Genomic DNA, 15,257 nt, shown 5'->3' with positions numbered 1-15,257 from the left:
AGCTGGAAAAAAAATGCTACATTTAGAAGTGAAAAAAAGTAAAAAAAAAAAAACCCAAAACAAAATTACTCTTTCAACTGATGCTGTAGCTTTGATTGGAAATTTTACATGAACTCAAAAATGCCTGCCATTAAAGAATGTTCTCACCATTAATTCCAAGAGATATAATATTTTCAAATACATTCCAAGATACAATTAGCACTGTGATCATCAGTGGAAATCAGCTTCTCTCAGTTAACACAGCATTTTTTTTTCTTCAGTTTGTTTTGTCTTTCTTTTTTTTTTTAATTTTTCATCTTACAGTGATTTTAAATGTATGGTTATTTCTTTCAGATTCCATGTTTGATTTTCCTCCTTTTTCATTCATGCTTGTAATTTTATTTTACTCCATTTCATCATGTTTGTTAGGCTAGTAATATGGCCCAAGAACTGCAGGGCAAAGAGCAAAAGCTTCTTGACCTTGAGAAAAACTTGAGTGCAGTAAATCAAGTTAAAGATTCTTTGGAAAAGGAACTTCAAGTTTTGGTGAGTAATACCCAATAATTTTTACTTTATCCTTTGGATTTTGATTTTCATGGTGAGAGTGTCATTTAAATCTGTGGATCAACTCTGAGCAAAGTCTTGGAAAAGGTGTTTTCCTCATGAGAAGAAGGCAGGGGGCTCATGACTAATTGGATCCATTTCAGAATGAAAAGAGCATTTCACCTGACTTCACTGTTTCTGGATGGTTTGCCTCAATAGAACTCCTCAGGTTATGGATTTCAGATAAAATACTAAACCAAAGCCAAAGCAGCATGGAGTTTGGGTTCAGACTGCTCATTGGGGCCCTCTGTTATAACTGCTGCATGAACTGATGCTCACTGTGCACATGTATTGCAAAGGGGCTTTGAGGGGCTGTTGCATCTGATTTCTCATTTTGCAAATTTAATTAAATTTGTAAGTGTTCTGTAGCTGGGTGGGATTTTCCTGAGTCACTACACCAGGGTTTGTAACAAAGACACTGGTATGGGATTGAGCAGAGGGTGGCAGATGTCCTGTGAGCAGCATGGGGAGCTGCTTGTGTTGAGCAGCCCTGAAATCCTGTCTCCTGCTCTGGGCTCAGGCTGCAGCTCCATTGCTGTGCTGGCTGATACAGAAGTTAACTGTGAAAATGTAGGGACTTGTTTGCAACCAGGGCAAGGGAAACTCTTGCTTTATGTTGCTAAATATGGTAAAACATAATTCAAAACATTCAGATCAGCTTGTGATAGGAGTGAAGACTGTTCTATTCTGTCCTCTAAAAACACCTGATATAAATTCAGTGGTTGAACTACACTGCTGCTGCCAACCTCACCAAGGGTTTTATCCATTTTTTCAGAAAGAAAAGTTTACTAGTGCAGCTGATGAAGCAGAAAACGTTCAACAAACTATGCAAGGTATGTCTTCTGCCGAGCTAAACAAAGCTGCAGATAATAAAGGCTGCAAAATAAAGAGGTGTTTTCCATGTGCTTTCAAATTTACACCTGGCAGGGCAGCAGTTTCAGCAGCTATGGGAAGGACAGGATTATTTGCAGCCTCTCTCAAGAGTAATATTCTTACAAGTAGGTGAAATGATCTCCATCTAAGTAGTGACTAACTTTGTTTTCAAAATTTTACTTGCATAGAAACAATAAAAAAACTAAACCAAAAAGAAGAGCAGTTTGCACTCATGTCTTCAGAACTGGAGCAGCTGAAGTCTAGCTTGACTGGTAAGGAAGTAATAAAATGGGAAGCTTTGATAAAATGCATCAGCTTTGTGCTTGGGTTTGCCTCCTGCTCAGCTCCCTGCGGTGCTGGCACAGATGCACCTGTCTTCATGAGAAAGCCCTTTAGGCAGAAAATGGCTTTTGTGGCACCACGCATAGTGACCCAACAAGGTGACCATGATGTTAGGGAAACAGGGCAGCAAAGGGGAAGATTTCCTGGTCGAGTGGAGCCTCAAACCAATAGTTAAATTCTTGTCTGATGTTGAAACAGGCTCTGTAGCTGTGGTGATGGGCAGTAGCTGAGGAGGGCTGGGGGACTAGGCTGCAGCAGTGCAAGGGTAGGATAGTTAGTTCCCAGCAGCCTTGTCAATGAGGAGTGTTTTCTTTTTAAGGACATCAAAAGGCCTGTATGTCAGTCTACTTCTTCCTGTCTCTGAGGAGGGCGTCTTGCTGTATCTCTCTAGTTGCACCTTTCAATTGAAAACCAATGCAGAAAGAACTGCACAATGACAACCCTGTAAGGCAGCCTCTCGAGGCATTGCTGGGGCTGTACAAGTCACCCCAAGGGCTGCTCCTGCCCTTGCTGGCAGCACCTGCCCTGGACTGAGACATTTTTTCCCTATAGCTTCATGTTGCTTGCACTGGTTATCTTCTGCTGCTCTGCTCAATAGCTGCTGATGGTCTCACCTCTAAGATGTGCTTGATTACCCTCTGATACCCTTCTTGTATCAGCCTCTCATGGCCTGAAGTTAAATGAATCACTTCTGAAAGAAAGATTCCTTTACTAGTTGCTTTTTTTACTATTTCTGAAGAGTTCTGACCCTTCTGTCAAACAACTGTAATTTTTAATTTTGAAGGTGCAGTTTGCAAGCTCTGCAGCATCACTGTTGCTCTGGTCATAGTTCTTGACCATCTTCTAGCTAGGCTGTGCATACCCTTGCTTTTACATTGACTAGACTGCTAACCTTTGTCTTGCTCAGAGATGGAGGGGAAACTGAAGGAGCGAGAAGAGAGGGAACAGCAACTGATGGAGGCTAAAACCAAGCTGGAAAATGATATTGCAGAGATCATGAAGTCTTCAGGAGACAGCTCTGCCCAGCTGACAAAAATGAATGATGAGCTGCGGGCAAAAGAGAGGTATTCTCCACTGCCATGGCATTGCCACCTTCATTCTTTAGTCCTGCCCTCCCAGCTTCTGTTTTTATCTTTTCATAAGGATCTGAACAAGATTCTCCTGAGTGCCACATTGATGTGACATGTGAACTTACTCTGTTAAATTAATCAGAACAGTCTCCTCAGAGTGACGTGAACAGCATCTGACATTTACAGTTCTAAAATTTTTGTGTCACTTGCTTCACATTGTCAGGAGTAAATGAACATTTTAATAATCTAGACTGTTTTGTGATTCTGCTTCTTAGTTATTTGATTACCTGATGAGCTTGGTTTCTTTTGATGTATGGAAGACTTGGGTCATATTTTTGACTAGCAAGAGAAAATGTGGTTTGTTTCAAATAAAAAGTGTATGTAGAATAGTTGTTGTTTATATTTACAAAACCCCAGACTGGGAGCAAGGTAACTGGCAGCTCTGTTGCTCTTCACAAGAGCGAGTGCTCAGTCTCACTTGTGTATATGTAATTTAGCAGAATATTCTCTATATGTTAAATAATTAAATATCTTTCTAAATGTTTCAACAGAATTTAGAACTTCAGCAGAATGTAGAGTCTTTCAGCTCTGTCCCTGTCGTGCTGTCAGCAAAAGTAATGTTCTTTTATTTGGTCTTTCTAGGCAGTTGGAGCAAATACAACTTGAGCTTACAAAAGCAAATGAAAAGGCTGTTCAGCTTCAGAAAAGTGTGGAGCAGACAACACAGAAAGCTGAGCAGAGTCAGCAAGAAACTCTCCAGATTCATCAAGCAGAATTGAAAAATATGCAGGATCAACTAACAAACATGGTAAGAAGAACATTAAAAAGCACTAGGTAGCCATGTGGAGAATGTTGCACTGCTGCCTTTTTACCTGTGTTTATTTTTTTTAATCTTCTATCAGAAAAAGCAAATTGAGACCAGCCAGAACCAGTATAATGACCTTCAGGCCAAGTATGAAAAAGAAACTTCGGAGATGATCACTAAACACGATGCAGATATCAAAGGTTTTAAGCAGAACTTGCTGGATGCAGAAGAAGCACTGAAAGTGGCACAGAAGAGGAATGATGAGTTAGAAACACTGGCTGAGGAGCTGAAGAAGCAAGCAGAGCAGGCCCAAGTACGTATACTTTGTTATTCTGCAAGTAATGTAATCTTTCTGGTTCAGTGAGTCACTGTTTTCTGCCTGGCTTCACTGTTTCATAGGAGAGTTTTTGCAGTGTTTCTTTTTTGAACCCTTCCAGGGTAGGTTAAGATTGGTTAGGGAAGAGAAGCATGCACAACTAACTGGTTGTCTTCTCTAGATTACACAAGAATCCATGAAATACGGTTCTTTGATGGTAACATTTTATGTTCATAGATACCTGGCTCAGCACAACTTGTTGCAGCCAAATGATGTTACTTAGTTTTTAAATGCATGACTTTTAAATATGTAGCAAACTATTTCTTTTAAAATGTTAAGACACCTGAAATTTTGTTCTCTGGTATGATCCTGTAATATGTGCAGCTATTTAGGAAGTAGCTTGACTCCAGTAATTCTCATTTCCTTTCTCCAGTTTCTGAAGTGACATTGCTGCTTGCTTTCATCCCTCATGAGTTATTTGCTGTAATGTTTGATGCTTTAGCAAAATATTGAGTGTATAAATTGGCACACAAGTCAACTTGAAATACCCACTGATGTGGTGTTTTGAATGAAACAGGTCATGGCCGTATGTTTAGGACAGAATTATGAGGAGAAATAGCTATAGAAGGTGAATTTGAGAATTGAAAGTCAGTACCTAGTATAGCTCCCTGCATTTTAATTCACTTGGACTCTCATGAAATCATTCCCTGCCTCTTTTCTTAGTGATTGACATTCAGAAATTTGTTGAGAGTCATTTTCAGAACAAGATTAATTCTCGTATAGAGGAACCTTCAAACCATTTGATTTTCTTTAACCACCAAAAAGGTTTCCTGCAGATGGTGGGTGTTTTGTAAGGAAAGCTCAGGGGTGGCTGTCAGCAGCTGGATGTGCACTGGGCCTGTGTGTCAGCGTATACACGTTTTTAAAACTGAAATGACAATAGCTCTGGTTGGCCTTAAACCACATTTCTCATTTGTCTGCTTGATTTCATGTTTATTTTCCCTTTTCCCTGACTTTATTTCTTTAGTCCTTAAGCTCTGTGTTAGCATCAGCCAGAACAGAGATTGAACTAATGTCAGACAAGATGAGGGGTTTGATATCAGAAAAAGAGACTCTGGCACAGGAAGGGAATACTTTAAAATTAGAGAGAGATTCCTTGTTATCCAAACTTGTAGAACTGGAATCAAAGATTTCGTTAATGCAACAACACCAAGAACAACTCTGGACAGTAAATGAAGAACTTAAATCAGAAAACAAAAGAATCCTAAAGCAGAAGGAAGAAGCTGAGGCCAAAAGCCAGCAGGAAAGCAGAGAAAAGGTAGCACTGATTTCTGAGCAAAGCAAATTACTCTCTGAAATAGAGGCAGCTCAGGCAGACCTTCTGAGGGTGACTCAAGAAAATGATGCACTCCAGTCTTCAGAGTCAACCTTGCTCCAACAGCTGAAAGAACTTCAGGCCAACAGAGATGCCATGGATGTGGCATGTCAGAAACACATGAAGGAACGCGAAGAACTGGAGAATTATCAGAAGAAACTTCTGGAAGAGAAATGTGCAGTTGTTAAGAACAAAGATGATGTTATTCAGAAGCTGGAAAGTTCTTGCGAGGCCCTGGCCAGAGATCAAAGTGAGCTACTGCAAAAAGTGTCAACTCTTACTGCAGAGAGAGATTCAGCCCTAGAAAAACACCTGTACCTTGAAAATGCACATTTAGCCTTAAAAAATGAAATGGACAATCTGCTCCAGACAAGACAAAGTCTGCAGGCTGAGAAGGAGATGCTCCTCAAAAGCATAGAAGAGCTGCATGTGAGTTTGGACAACAGGGTTAGTGAAAACCAAGCACTGAAAGTGAGGATGGAAGAGATGGAAACAGACCTCGAGACCAAACAGAAGGGACTTAAAAAAGCCATGGAAGACAATGCAGAGCTGAAGGATTCCCTTGCTGGTCTCTCTCATGATCTTGAGGAAATGAAAGCCTCAAGAGTCAGATCCGATTCCGAGTGTGTGCGGTTACTGCAAGAGAAGGAGGCTCTTTCTTCATCAGAACAAAGGCTTCTGGCTGAAAGGGAGGAACTGCTGACTGAGAACAGGGCAGTTGCTGACAGGCTTGCTCGTGCCACTGCAGATGCCACACTTGCTGAGAAAGCCTTTACTGAGAAAATAAATGAGCTGAGCTTAGAAAAGGAATCAGTTTTTCAGAAGTTGTTGCAATTTGAAAAGCACAATGAAGCTCTTCTTCAAGAGAAGAGTGAATTGGAGAAAAAATGCTCAGAGCTTCTTGATGAAAACAAGTCTTCTGCAAATGCCATTTCTGATATGAAGAGAGAACATGAGCTGGATGTCTCGGCCAAGAGAGCTCTGGCCCAAGAGAATACCATGCTCCAAGATTCCATTGAAGCCCTCAAGGAAGAGCTAAGTAAGAAGACTCAAGAAAATCAAGAGCTAAAAGCCTGTAAATGTGACCTTTCAGACCTTCTGAAAGAGGCCCAGGATGCCAAAATAACACTAGAAAATGAACTGGCTGCCGTGTCACATGCCAACCAGGTCCTGTCATCTTCACTCGAGACCTGTTCCTCTGACAGAGAAACACTGACCAGAGAGAGGACTGAACTGCAAGTTAAGTGTCAGAAACTAAATGGAGAGGTTGAGATTATGAAAGAAAACCTAAGCAGAGAAAAGGAAGCTAGAAAACTGGACAAGGAATCGTTTTTGTTGGAACATATGGAACTTCAAAGCAACATCAGCTTCTTGGAGAAGGAGACAGAAGAGCTGAGAGAGAAAAAGAAAGAATTTCTGACTGAGAAAGAACTTTTAGTTCAGGAGAAAGAAAAATCTGAATCTAAACTGGTGGAAATCATTAAAGAAAAAGAAACCCTCTGTGCAGAGAAGGAGCAGCTTGCTTCCAGTATTGAACAACTGAAGAGTGACTTTGCTTCCTTGTCCACATCAAAAGCAGAGCTCCAGGACTTGCATAACTCTGTCTCCAAGAGACTGAATGATCTTCAGCACAGGTATGAGGTGACAGAGAAAGAGAGAATAAAGCTACTTCAGGAAAATGACAGCCTGCTTGCTAAGCAGAAGAGTCTGGTCATCATCAAGGAGGAAATACTGCAGGAGAAGGAGAAATTCTCCAAGGATTATGATAAACTGACTGAGAAAGTAGCACTTTTAGAACAAACTAATAGTGACCTCTCAGGCAAACTGCTGGTGTCTCAGGGCAAAAATCAGATGCTGCAGGAGGAGATGAACAATCTGGCTTTGAAACTAAAAGAAATTGAGACTCTCCAGGCCCAAACAGTAGCCCAAAAAATTGAGGTATTGAAACACAGAGTTAAACAATCCAGTATTGTTATACTAATACTGAGCACTAACCCAGGGGTGTCCTCTGCACTTCATTGCACAATATATTATTTTGGTTGTAACTGGGAGTCTGAAAGACACTTTAATTATTTTTTTAAAAATATTTCTAAATATAAAAGCTTATCCTGCTGCTGAATGTTGCAAGAAAAAAAAATAAACTGTGAATAAAAGGAAGTTTTGTTTCCTGAATCTGGAAGAAGTTGATTAACTCCTTCTGTTGAAATTTTCTGCAGCTTGAAAACCAGAGTAGTAATAGAGACGGTTTCAGATTAGCTCTTTGTGCAATTTTGTGTTAAATTACAACAAACTACAAATTTGAGTCGCTCAAAAAACATAAAACAAGGTACTGCTCCTGTAAATGTAATTGGATAACAAACAGTGCAAATGAATCACTTAGATTTTCATTACAGAGCTTCCAGTCTGTTAAACATTTTGGCATCTCTCGTGTTCTTTTTATTCACAGAATTGTTCTGTATTCACCACCAACAAATTCTGTAAAGTATTTTGAATTTCAGTTTGTGGGGCTTTAATCCCATAAAACCACTTTGAATGCAAATTGGAATCAGGGTATCCTATAGGAATGTATTATTCCTACCAAAGTGTTTTCATGTTCTTGTGAAGTATTTCACTTTCTGAGGGCATAATGGACAACACTGAAATAATGTAATAATTGGCTTTATCTCCTATTTAATTTCTAATTATTTTTCAAATTTTCAGCAGCTTTTTGTAACCCCATTTTCTGAAAATAGAGCAGTCTGTTGGAAGTGAATATCTACTGAACTACTACTGTCTAGGGTGGCTAGAAGTCTTAAGAGCAATCACAGTGGTGGTAACTGGGAATCCAGGAATTAAAAAAGAAGAAATGGGGCTTCCTCTGTGTCAACACAAGCATGGGGTTATGATCTTAGTTCTGCATGGAATTGAATCTTCCCATGTCCATTTATTTTGAGACTTTATGCAGCTTCCAAATGCAAATAAATTCCCAGCTGAAGTCCTTGTTTAATTGGAAAACAGTTGGCAACCAGTGGAACTGTGCATAAAGTGATGTTGTTAATCTTTGGCTTTCAGTGCTCTATTTGGTAATACTTTTTTTTTTCCTCCCCGATTTCCCTTTATACTTAGGCTGCCAAAGTGGCAGAAGATGTTTTCCAGACTGTGGAGAAGGTGACCAAAGAGAAGGATGCCATTCACAAAGAAAAAATCGAAACTTTGGCCTCTTTGGAGAATTCTAGACAAACAAACGAGAAGCTACAGAATGAAGTAATCACATTTAAATGCTTTGACATGAAAAGCTGTGCCTAGTTTGTAAGGAACAACTGTTGAATTACAGAGAATTAGCTGAGGCAAGAGGGGATTCTGTCATTTTCTCACCACAATACTCAGTCTTGTGAAAACTTACTAGATGAGTGCACATTGGTGGAAAATCTGAGTCCTTTACAAAGCCGTATGAATTATGTTCTTTTGTACTTTGCATGTGGTTTCAAATACCTCTACAGCATATCAGGCTTTGTCCCTTGAGTCTTGGGGCAGCAACAAAAATATCTTCTGTAAAGGAGCTGTGGATGCTGCAGTCAGTAGCTTTTGCAGGTCCCAGAATCAAGAGACATGGGTTTGACCTGAGGCTTTATCATCTGGCTGCATCAGTGGCTTAGATGTGACCACTCTGTTCTCAGTCCCCTGGTGGTAACCATGGAGTAACAACTCCACACTGCAGAGCTCTGAGTAGCAGGACTCCTGACCCACCAGAGTGGTCACTCCAGTTCTTACCTGTGTACTACTTGCTCTGTACAGCCTCTGTGATCTTGACATGTGTAGCATTTCTTCTTTTTTCCACCTTTCTGTTAATCAGAATTATGGTGTGACAAGGCATAAATTCTGCCAAACTGGACACAAATACATGAGCACAGCAGTGCCAGAGAGCTTTCCTGTCCCATGCAGGCAGCAGATCCTCCAGGGTCCTGTTCCTCAGTCTTTGCCTTCCCACCACTTTGTGATACTTCAGGGTATGAAGGAGAGAAAATGTCCTCGCTTGATCCTTCTCACTCTTTCACCCCAGAGTATCTAGTCTAACATCGAACTGGCAGCTTTTCTGCAGACCCTGAGCACCCTGTAGCTTCTCTTTGATGGCTCTTTCATCTCCTGCAGCTCCTCTAAGGGTAGGGACCAGCTGGGCTAACCCAACAGCCCCAGCTTGTGCTCAAGCAGTTATGATTTCCAACGAGATCTGATGACTTGAGAATTAGAAGTGGTGACGTTCACAGTGGCAGGGGTTTCACTTTCTGGATTAAAAAAAATAAATCCACAAGGTCCTGTAATGCCACAAGAATGGCTGAAGATTATCCCTTATGTAATGTAGTGTGTTGCTGAATGTGAATAAGTAGGGCTCACGGGCTTGTGGTGTTTCTGTGGTAGATGCAGGCTCAGTAAGACAGACAACAATTTGTCCCGTCCTACAAGGTTTCTGAAAGGAATTACTTGCTTATGGCTGCAAGCACAACGTTCAGCCAACTGCTGCTCAGAGTATAGGGTAAGGTAGAGCAGAACTTCTTATCAGTTATATTAGTTATTCACCTAATTTTAGCAACAAGCATAGAATTTTTAAAAAGGTGCCTGTAGTTGTGTAGCATGCGAAATGGAGGTGCTTTGGAGCTTTGTGGTTTGCAGCAGGGGGACTCATCAGATTACTGAAAGCTGCTCTTCGATGGACTTTGGTTCTTTGTGCTGCTTGACTGGATTGCACAAAGTTTCATAACATTTTTTATTAAACAAATCCTTCTCGGTACAAACTAACTGAATTAATTTAAGGGCTAGAGATGAAAAGGTGAAACAGCTCAGCTCAGACCCCCATTTTGCTGAATATATTTTCTGGTGCTACACCTAAAAACTGTGTGGTTTCATGAGTATAATGAGGTGTTTTCTCACTCTTTAAGTTGGACATGCTTAAACAAAACAACCTGAAAAATGAAGAGGAACTTAATAAATCAAAAGAGCTTCTAAATCTGGAGAACAAGAAAGTGGAAGAACTTAAAAAAGAATTGTAAGTATTTCATTGTTAAATCTGTTAAACCATTAATTTGTAGTTATATTTAGCTTAGATTTTTTTGAAATAATTGTCTTTTAGTATCTCTGCAATATCCTCACTTATGAAGCAGGTGTTAGGTCAAAATTAACTATTAGTTAGACAGGCATAAAATGTGCAATCATGATGTTACTCCTGAGTTGCTGAAGGGTATTGAAGCAACTCCTTCATTCTAAGCATGTCTTGAAATAAATAATTTGTTTGTTGGAGGAAGTGCAGAGTTCTGCCACCTGAGGGCACTAGGTTATTTTAAAAGCTTTATAATAAAGAAATTATGTTTGGACTTAATGACAAGTACACTTGGGAGTGTTAAGTAGTTTTAAGTGGTTTGCTTGCAGAAAATCTGCTTCTGCTTTTATTTTTCATTGATGACTTCATCTGGTTTCTTGTTGTTGCACTTATGATCTATCTGGTACAAGACAAAAGCCATGTGTAGTATGTAAAATTACAGTTAATTGCTTATTATTTGAAATGTTTCATTTGAGAAACTACCTCTTAAGTACTACAAACTAATGATGTGTAACATTGTACCCAAGCAAATGAACTGCAAAGCATCTGATACAAAGTAATCTGCCCTGAGGAATCTCTTGTATCAAAGCTTTTTGTGTTTCACCATGAATAAATATCCTAGTTAATGCTCCCCTGCAGTAGCTGCATGTCCCCCAACTGTCAGAGATACAGTGCAGTAAGTCACAGATCTCTGTTCCCATCTGCTCTCTGAGTCTCTTGACTCCTTGAGTGAGAGCTAAGGGCAGCTTTGACTAATTAGTTCCACGAGTCATTTTGTGACAGTTCTTCACTGTTGCTCTGAGGTGAAGTTGGGGCACACAGGAAATCAGCCCAAAGAATTAACACCCATCTTCTGTTTGTTTGACAGTTTTCACTGCTTGCTTTTGACACCTGCAGAGAGAGTAGCCTCCTTTGAGACATACAGGATTTCATTCCATGAGCAGTTCTACCTGCCCCAGTGCTCATGGGAAATGCCAGAGCAAAATAATTATTTCCAGACTAATTGTTCTACTTGGTGGAGCAGCCAGGGCGAGCAGACTCTGGTGTTATGGAAAGACAATGTGTATTAGACTGCAATTTGTCAAGCAGAAGTTATTTACGGAAGATACTTCCTTGACAGCCTTTAGCACTGAAAGGTGTTCTTGTGATCCTGACCACTCTGGGGTTTTTTTAATTATTTTTTTTCTCTTAAGGTTAATCTTTGTCACAGACTATTTCTGAATGTGGCCTCTAATCATAAGTGCTGAGAGACACTGGGGATAAGTGGAAGATTGTCTGGTTATTCTTTAATTTGTTCTTGTTAGAATTGTTGTGTGCATTGCCTTGTTTTAATTAGAATAAGGAATTAGCTTGATTATAGCTACTTCTTGATCAGCAGTAATGTGGGCAGAGAGAAGACCTTTGAGAGGGCAGTTAAAGGTGGTCCCTTGTGTTGTGAGGAGAGCAGAGGGGAATTGTTGCCCCCAGGAGCTGTGACTGTAGGTAGGACCTGCTGCTGCCTCTCCAGCTGGGCCTTCAGAGGCCACCACTGTCCTTTGTGCAAGAGCCTTCTGTAAAGCCAGGAGGAAGGGAAGCAGAAATACTGGAAGTTAGCACTGGACACTGGCAGCTTAAAGTTCCTTGGCACTCAGCACCAGGGAGCATTTCACCCCCAGTATTTTGTGTGCCCAGACTCTGCTTTCATGAGCAAGCAGAAAGAGGAGAACTGGTTGGTGCTGCAGTTCAGTGGGCGTTAAAAATAGGGTTGTTCCTGCATCAGCAAGTAGATTATACCAAGAAATTTAAACAATGTTCAGGGATGGGAGTCAGCCTGTTTAATCCAGTCTAGGTGGATCAGATTGGAAATCATTCCAGGTGAGACCAGATAGAAGAAAAGGCTGGAAAATCTTGGTCATATTACATGCTGAGCTCCAAGTAAATCAGACTTCCTTTTGTGCCTTAAATATGCCAAATAATAGACCACAGAGTCCTTGTATTTTGAAGTGCTTGAGTAAGTTTCTGACTTAGGTGTTCTTCTAGCTCCCACGGCCATAGAAGTATTTTTAATATTCCAGTCAGGCTTTAACTCTGAGTAATATTGGCACACAGGAGTACTGGGACTCCTTCTTATGAGAACAAAATAGAGACATAAAAATTATTGCTTATTGAAATGAAGTGTATCTTTTTTATTTTTTGAAAGGTGCCAAATCTTATAAAAACTTCAATTAGTCACTTGTGTTACAGACAGCCATGCAAAATAATTTCAAAAAAAATTTGATGAAAATAAACTTACTTTAGGGAAACCACACAGCTTAGCAGCAACACGGGCTGATGAAACCTGCAAATCCTTTTTTTTTTTTCTTCATCTTTTGTTTTGTCTCATTTTCAGTTTTGTATCTGTTCAATAATGGAACAGATGAGACACTTCCCTGTTTTGCCTCCTGTGATCTTGCACATTCTTACATGTTTGGATGTCAGACCTTGTGAGGAGTATTTAAATGAGTGCAACTGTAAAGTGTTTTTTTCTTTTACCCTTTTTATTTTTTTGTCAATTTTTTGGTTGTTTTTTAATGCTGATGTTTTAACTCTGGCTACAAATTTGACCCCACCAACACTGGCATCAAGCCCTGCCCTGTGTTCCTGCACCCGAGCGCGCCGGCAGCGCACGGACCTGCCTGGCTGAGCTCACCTTCCAGTTCTGGGAGGACCTGACACATTGAAAGGAAAAGGAGTTTTCTGCTGCTGCTGCTCTTCAGGGTTAAAGCCACCCCTGAGGTATAGCTGGTCACCTTTATTCTACACCCAACACGTGACCTAGATGTATTTTTCCAAGCTGTGAAGCTGAATCTCTCCCACAGCCTTTCCTTGCCTCTCTGGTTCCTATGGTAACGATGCTCTCTGTCCTCCCAGCGAAGCACTGAAGCTGGCAGCAGCTCACAAGTCCCAGCAGCTTGCAGCTCTGCAAGAGGAGAACCTGAAACTTGCTGAGGAGCTGGGCAGGAGCAGGGACGAAGTCACAAGTCATCAGAAGGTAGAGTGGCTGGAAGGTTCCCTCACCTGTCGGAGGTGGCAGGGCTGCGCCGTGCCTGGGTGACATTGGGCTGCATGTTTGTGCTTGAAAGAGGAGTTGTGCTGAGAGGGTTTTGAAATAAATTTGGAAGCCACCTGCACGGGGAGGGCAGAACCACAGGCTAACAGAAGGTTATGTAACTTGTGAGGGATACTTGGGAGGTTTGGGAATAAGCAGAAATTAAAAATGCTTTAGCCAAGTGTATTAACAGACACTTGCTATTTCTGTCTGAGTAATTTTGTTATACAACTGTGGAAATCTCCATCTACCCTATGCTAAGGAAGTGTAGTTATTTAATTCTCCTTATTCCTGCTCCCCCTTCCCACTTAAAAGAAGAGTACTTAGGATGTTTTTCAGAATGCTCTTTAAAACTACTTGGTTGGACTCTGTGTCTGCAAAGCTCTGTGCACATGTCTGCTTGTTTAAACTTCATACTGTGCATGGACATGAGCCATGTCTCAGCCAGGTGGTGGGTTCTGGAGGACTAGAATCAATGTGGAATGTTTTTCTGGTGACAGTTTATAGGAGAAAAAAAGGCTTTCTTAGTTTTGTATTTATTATTATTATTATTAATGTTTTAGTATATTGGTGAAATCTTGAAGTACAGGCATAGTTATACAGCTTGTAACACTGGTACTTGCCAAAAGAGACATTAGATCTACAGCCATTAAATGTGGTGGGTTTATTCCTGGTGGAGCAGTTCTGGTGACAGCCACACTGTGAAGGCATCTTTGGAAGATTTAGTCCAAAAGCAAGAATGTAAAAGACATGGGTTTATATATTGCCCTCTGAGATGACCCTTGTGCAGAAGAGGGCTGTGCCTGTTCCAGTGGAACAGGTCTCTTCCATCCTGGAAGGAAGCCTAGTATTTTAAAGCCAAGAGGCTGACTTTTCCCTGAGAGTCTTGTTTTGAAATACTTAGGATGGGTGACAACAGCTCTGGGCAGTTTCTAAGCCCTTTTGGCTGCTGACAGAAGTGACGCCCGAGCTGCTTCATCCCAAAGAGCCTTTGGAGATGATTAAGGAGCGTCCCAGACATGTGGGCTCAACCACTGACTCATCCTGCATCTGAGTAGCAGAAAGAGAATGCTGTCATCCTGAGCAGCCAGTGGCAGCTCTGCTCCCCACACCCACAGGTTTGCTTAAATTATTTCAGAACCTTTGAGGCAACCTGTTATTTTCAGAAAGAGTTGTAACTTAAAGGTTTCAGCAACATTGGTCAGATCTTTCTGCCTGTGGTAGGCAGCCAGAGTTGATAGACAGAGTCCCTGAGGGAAGGGACCCTTCAATCTACATGGCTGGCTGTGGCCTCCCTTGTTTCCAGATGTCCTTGTGAAGGAGCCCTGCTGCCTGCATCCTGCCTGCATCCTGCCTGCTGTGGAGCTACCAGCAGGATGAGACCACAGTCTGTGAAGCACAGGGATTAGTCAGTCATCTTGCAAACTTCTCAGTTCACTTGCATCGTGGCCTTTTCTTCCCATGAGTAGGTGGCTCCAAGATCAAAGATCTGGAGGATTCTCTAGAGCTTGGACAAACAGTCTGCTTGCCTTCTTCAGCCCCTTGGGTTGCATTGTGTCCTCTTCTGTGAGGAAGATGCAATCCCAACCTTAGAAACATGTGAATGCCATCTGCTGCAGTTTCTAAACTTAGTATTTGGGCTATAGTGTCTTTAGGTCCAGGGAACTGCACAGCCTCCTGAAAGACTGGGAGAGGCATTTGGTATTCCAGGGAGCTCTGTTGTGGTAAAAGCAACAAAAGGCAAAATGGTTTCATT

The 15,257-nt window shown here is 41.1% G+C and overlaps 2 protein-coding genes across 5 annotated transcripts in view; both read left to right on the top strand.

Moving 5' to 3' along the window:
• Nucleotides 1-15,257, top strand: part of CLIP1 (CAP-GLY domain containing linker protein 1) — a 55,613-nt gene that overhangs the window by 29,428 nt on the left and 10,928 nt on the right. For all 4 annotated transcript variants that reach the window (XM_009998416.1, XM_009998417.1, XM_009998415.1 and 1 more), the window contains 9 exons: nt 409-525; nt 1,358-1,415; nt 1,644-1,727; nt 2,705-2,861; nt 3,510-3,675; nt 3,770-3,985; nt 8,469-8,606; nt 10,277-10,383; nt 13,324-13,444. In XM_009998416.1, the coding sequence (XP_009996718.1) occupies nt 409-525; nt 1,358-1,415; nt 1,644-1,727; nt 2,705-2,861; nt 3,510-3,675; nt 3,770-3,985; nt 8,469-8,606; nt 10,277-10,383; nt 13,324-13,444 (1,164 nt within the window). The remainder of the gene's footprint in view (nt 1-408; nt 526-1,357; nt 1,416-1,643; nt 1,728-2,704; nt 2,862-3,509; nt 3,676-3,769; nt 3,986-8,468; nt 8,607-10,276; nt 10,384-13,323; nt 13,445-15,257) is intronic.
• On the top strand, nt 5,460-8,125 carry LOC104389437 (trichohyalin-like). The gene is made up of 2 exons (XM_009998433.1): nt 5,460-7,301; nt 8,096-8,125. Exons 1-2 carry the CDS (start codon nt 5,460-5,462, stop codon nt 8,123-8,125), a joined length of 1,872 nt encoding a protein of 623 aa, XP_009996735.1.

Source organism: Chaetura pelagica, unplaced genomic scaffold, assembly GCF_000747805.2.
Source record: "Chaetura pelagica isolate M959 unplaced genomic scaffold, ChaPel_1.0 scaffold585, whole genome shotgun sequence".
In the NCBI taxonomy this organism is placed as follows: domain Eukaryota; kingdom Metazoa; phylum Chordata; class Aves; order Apodiformes; family Apodidae; genus Chaetura; species Chaetura pelagica.
This window is presented reverse-complemented; position numbering and strand designations above follow the sequence as displayed.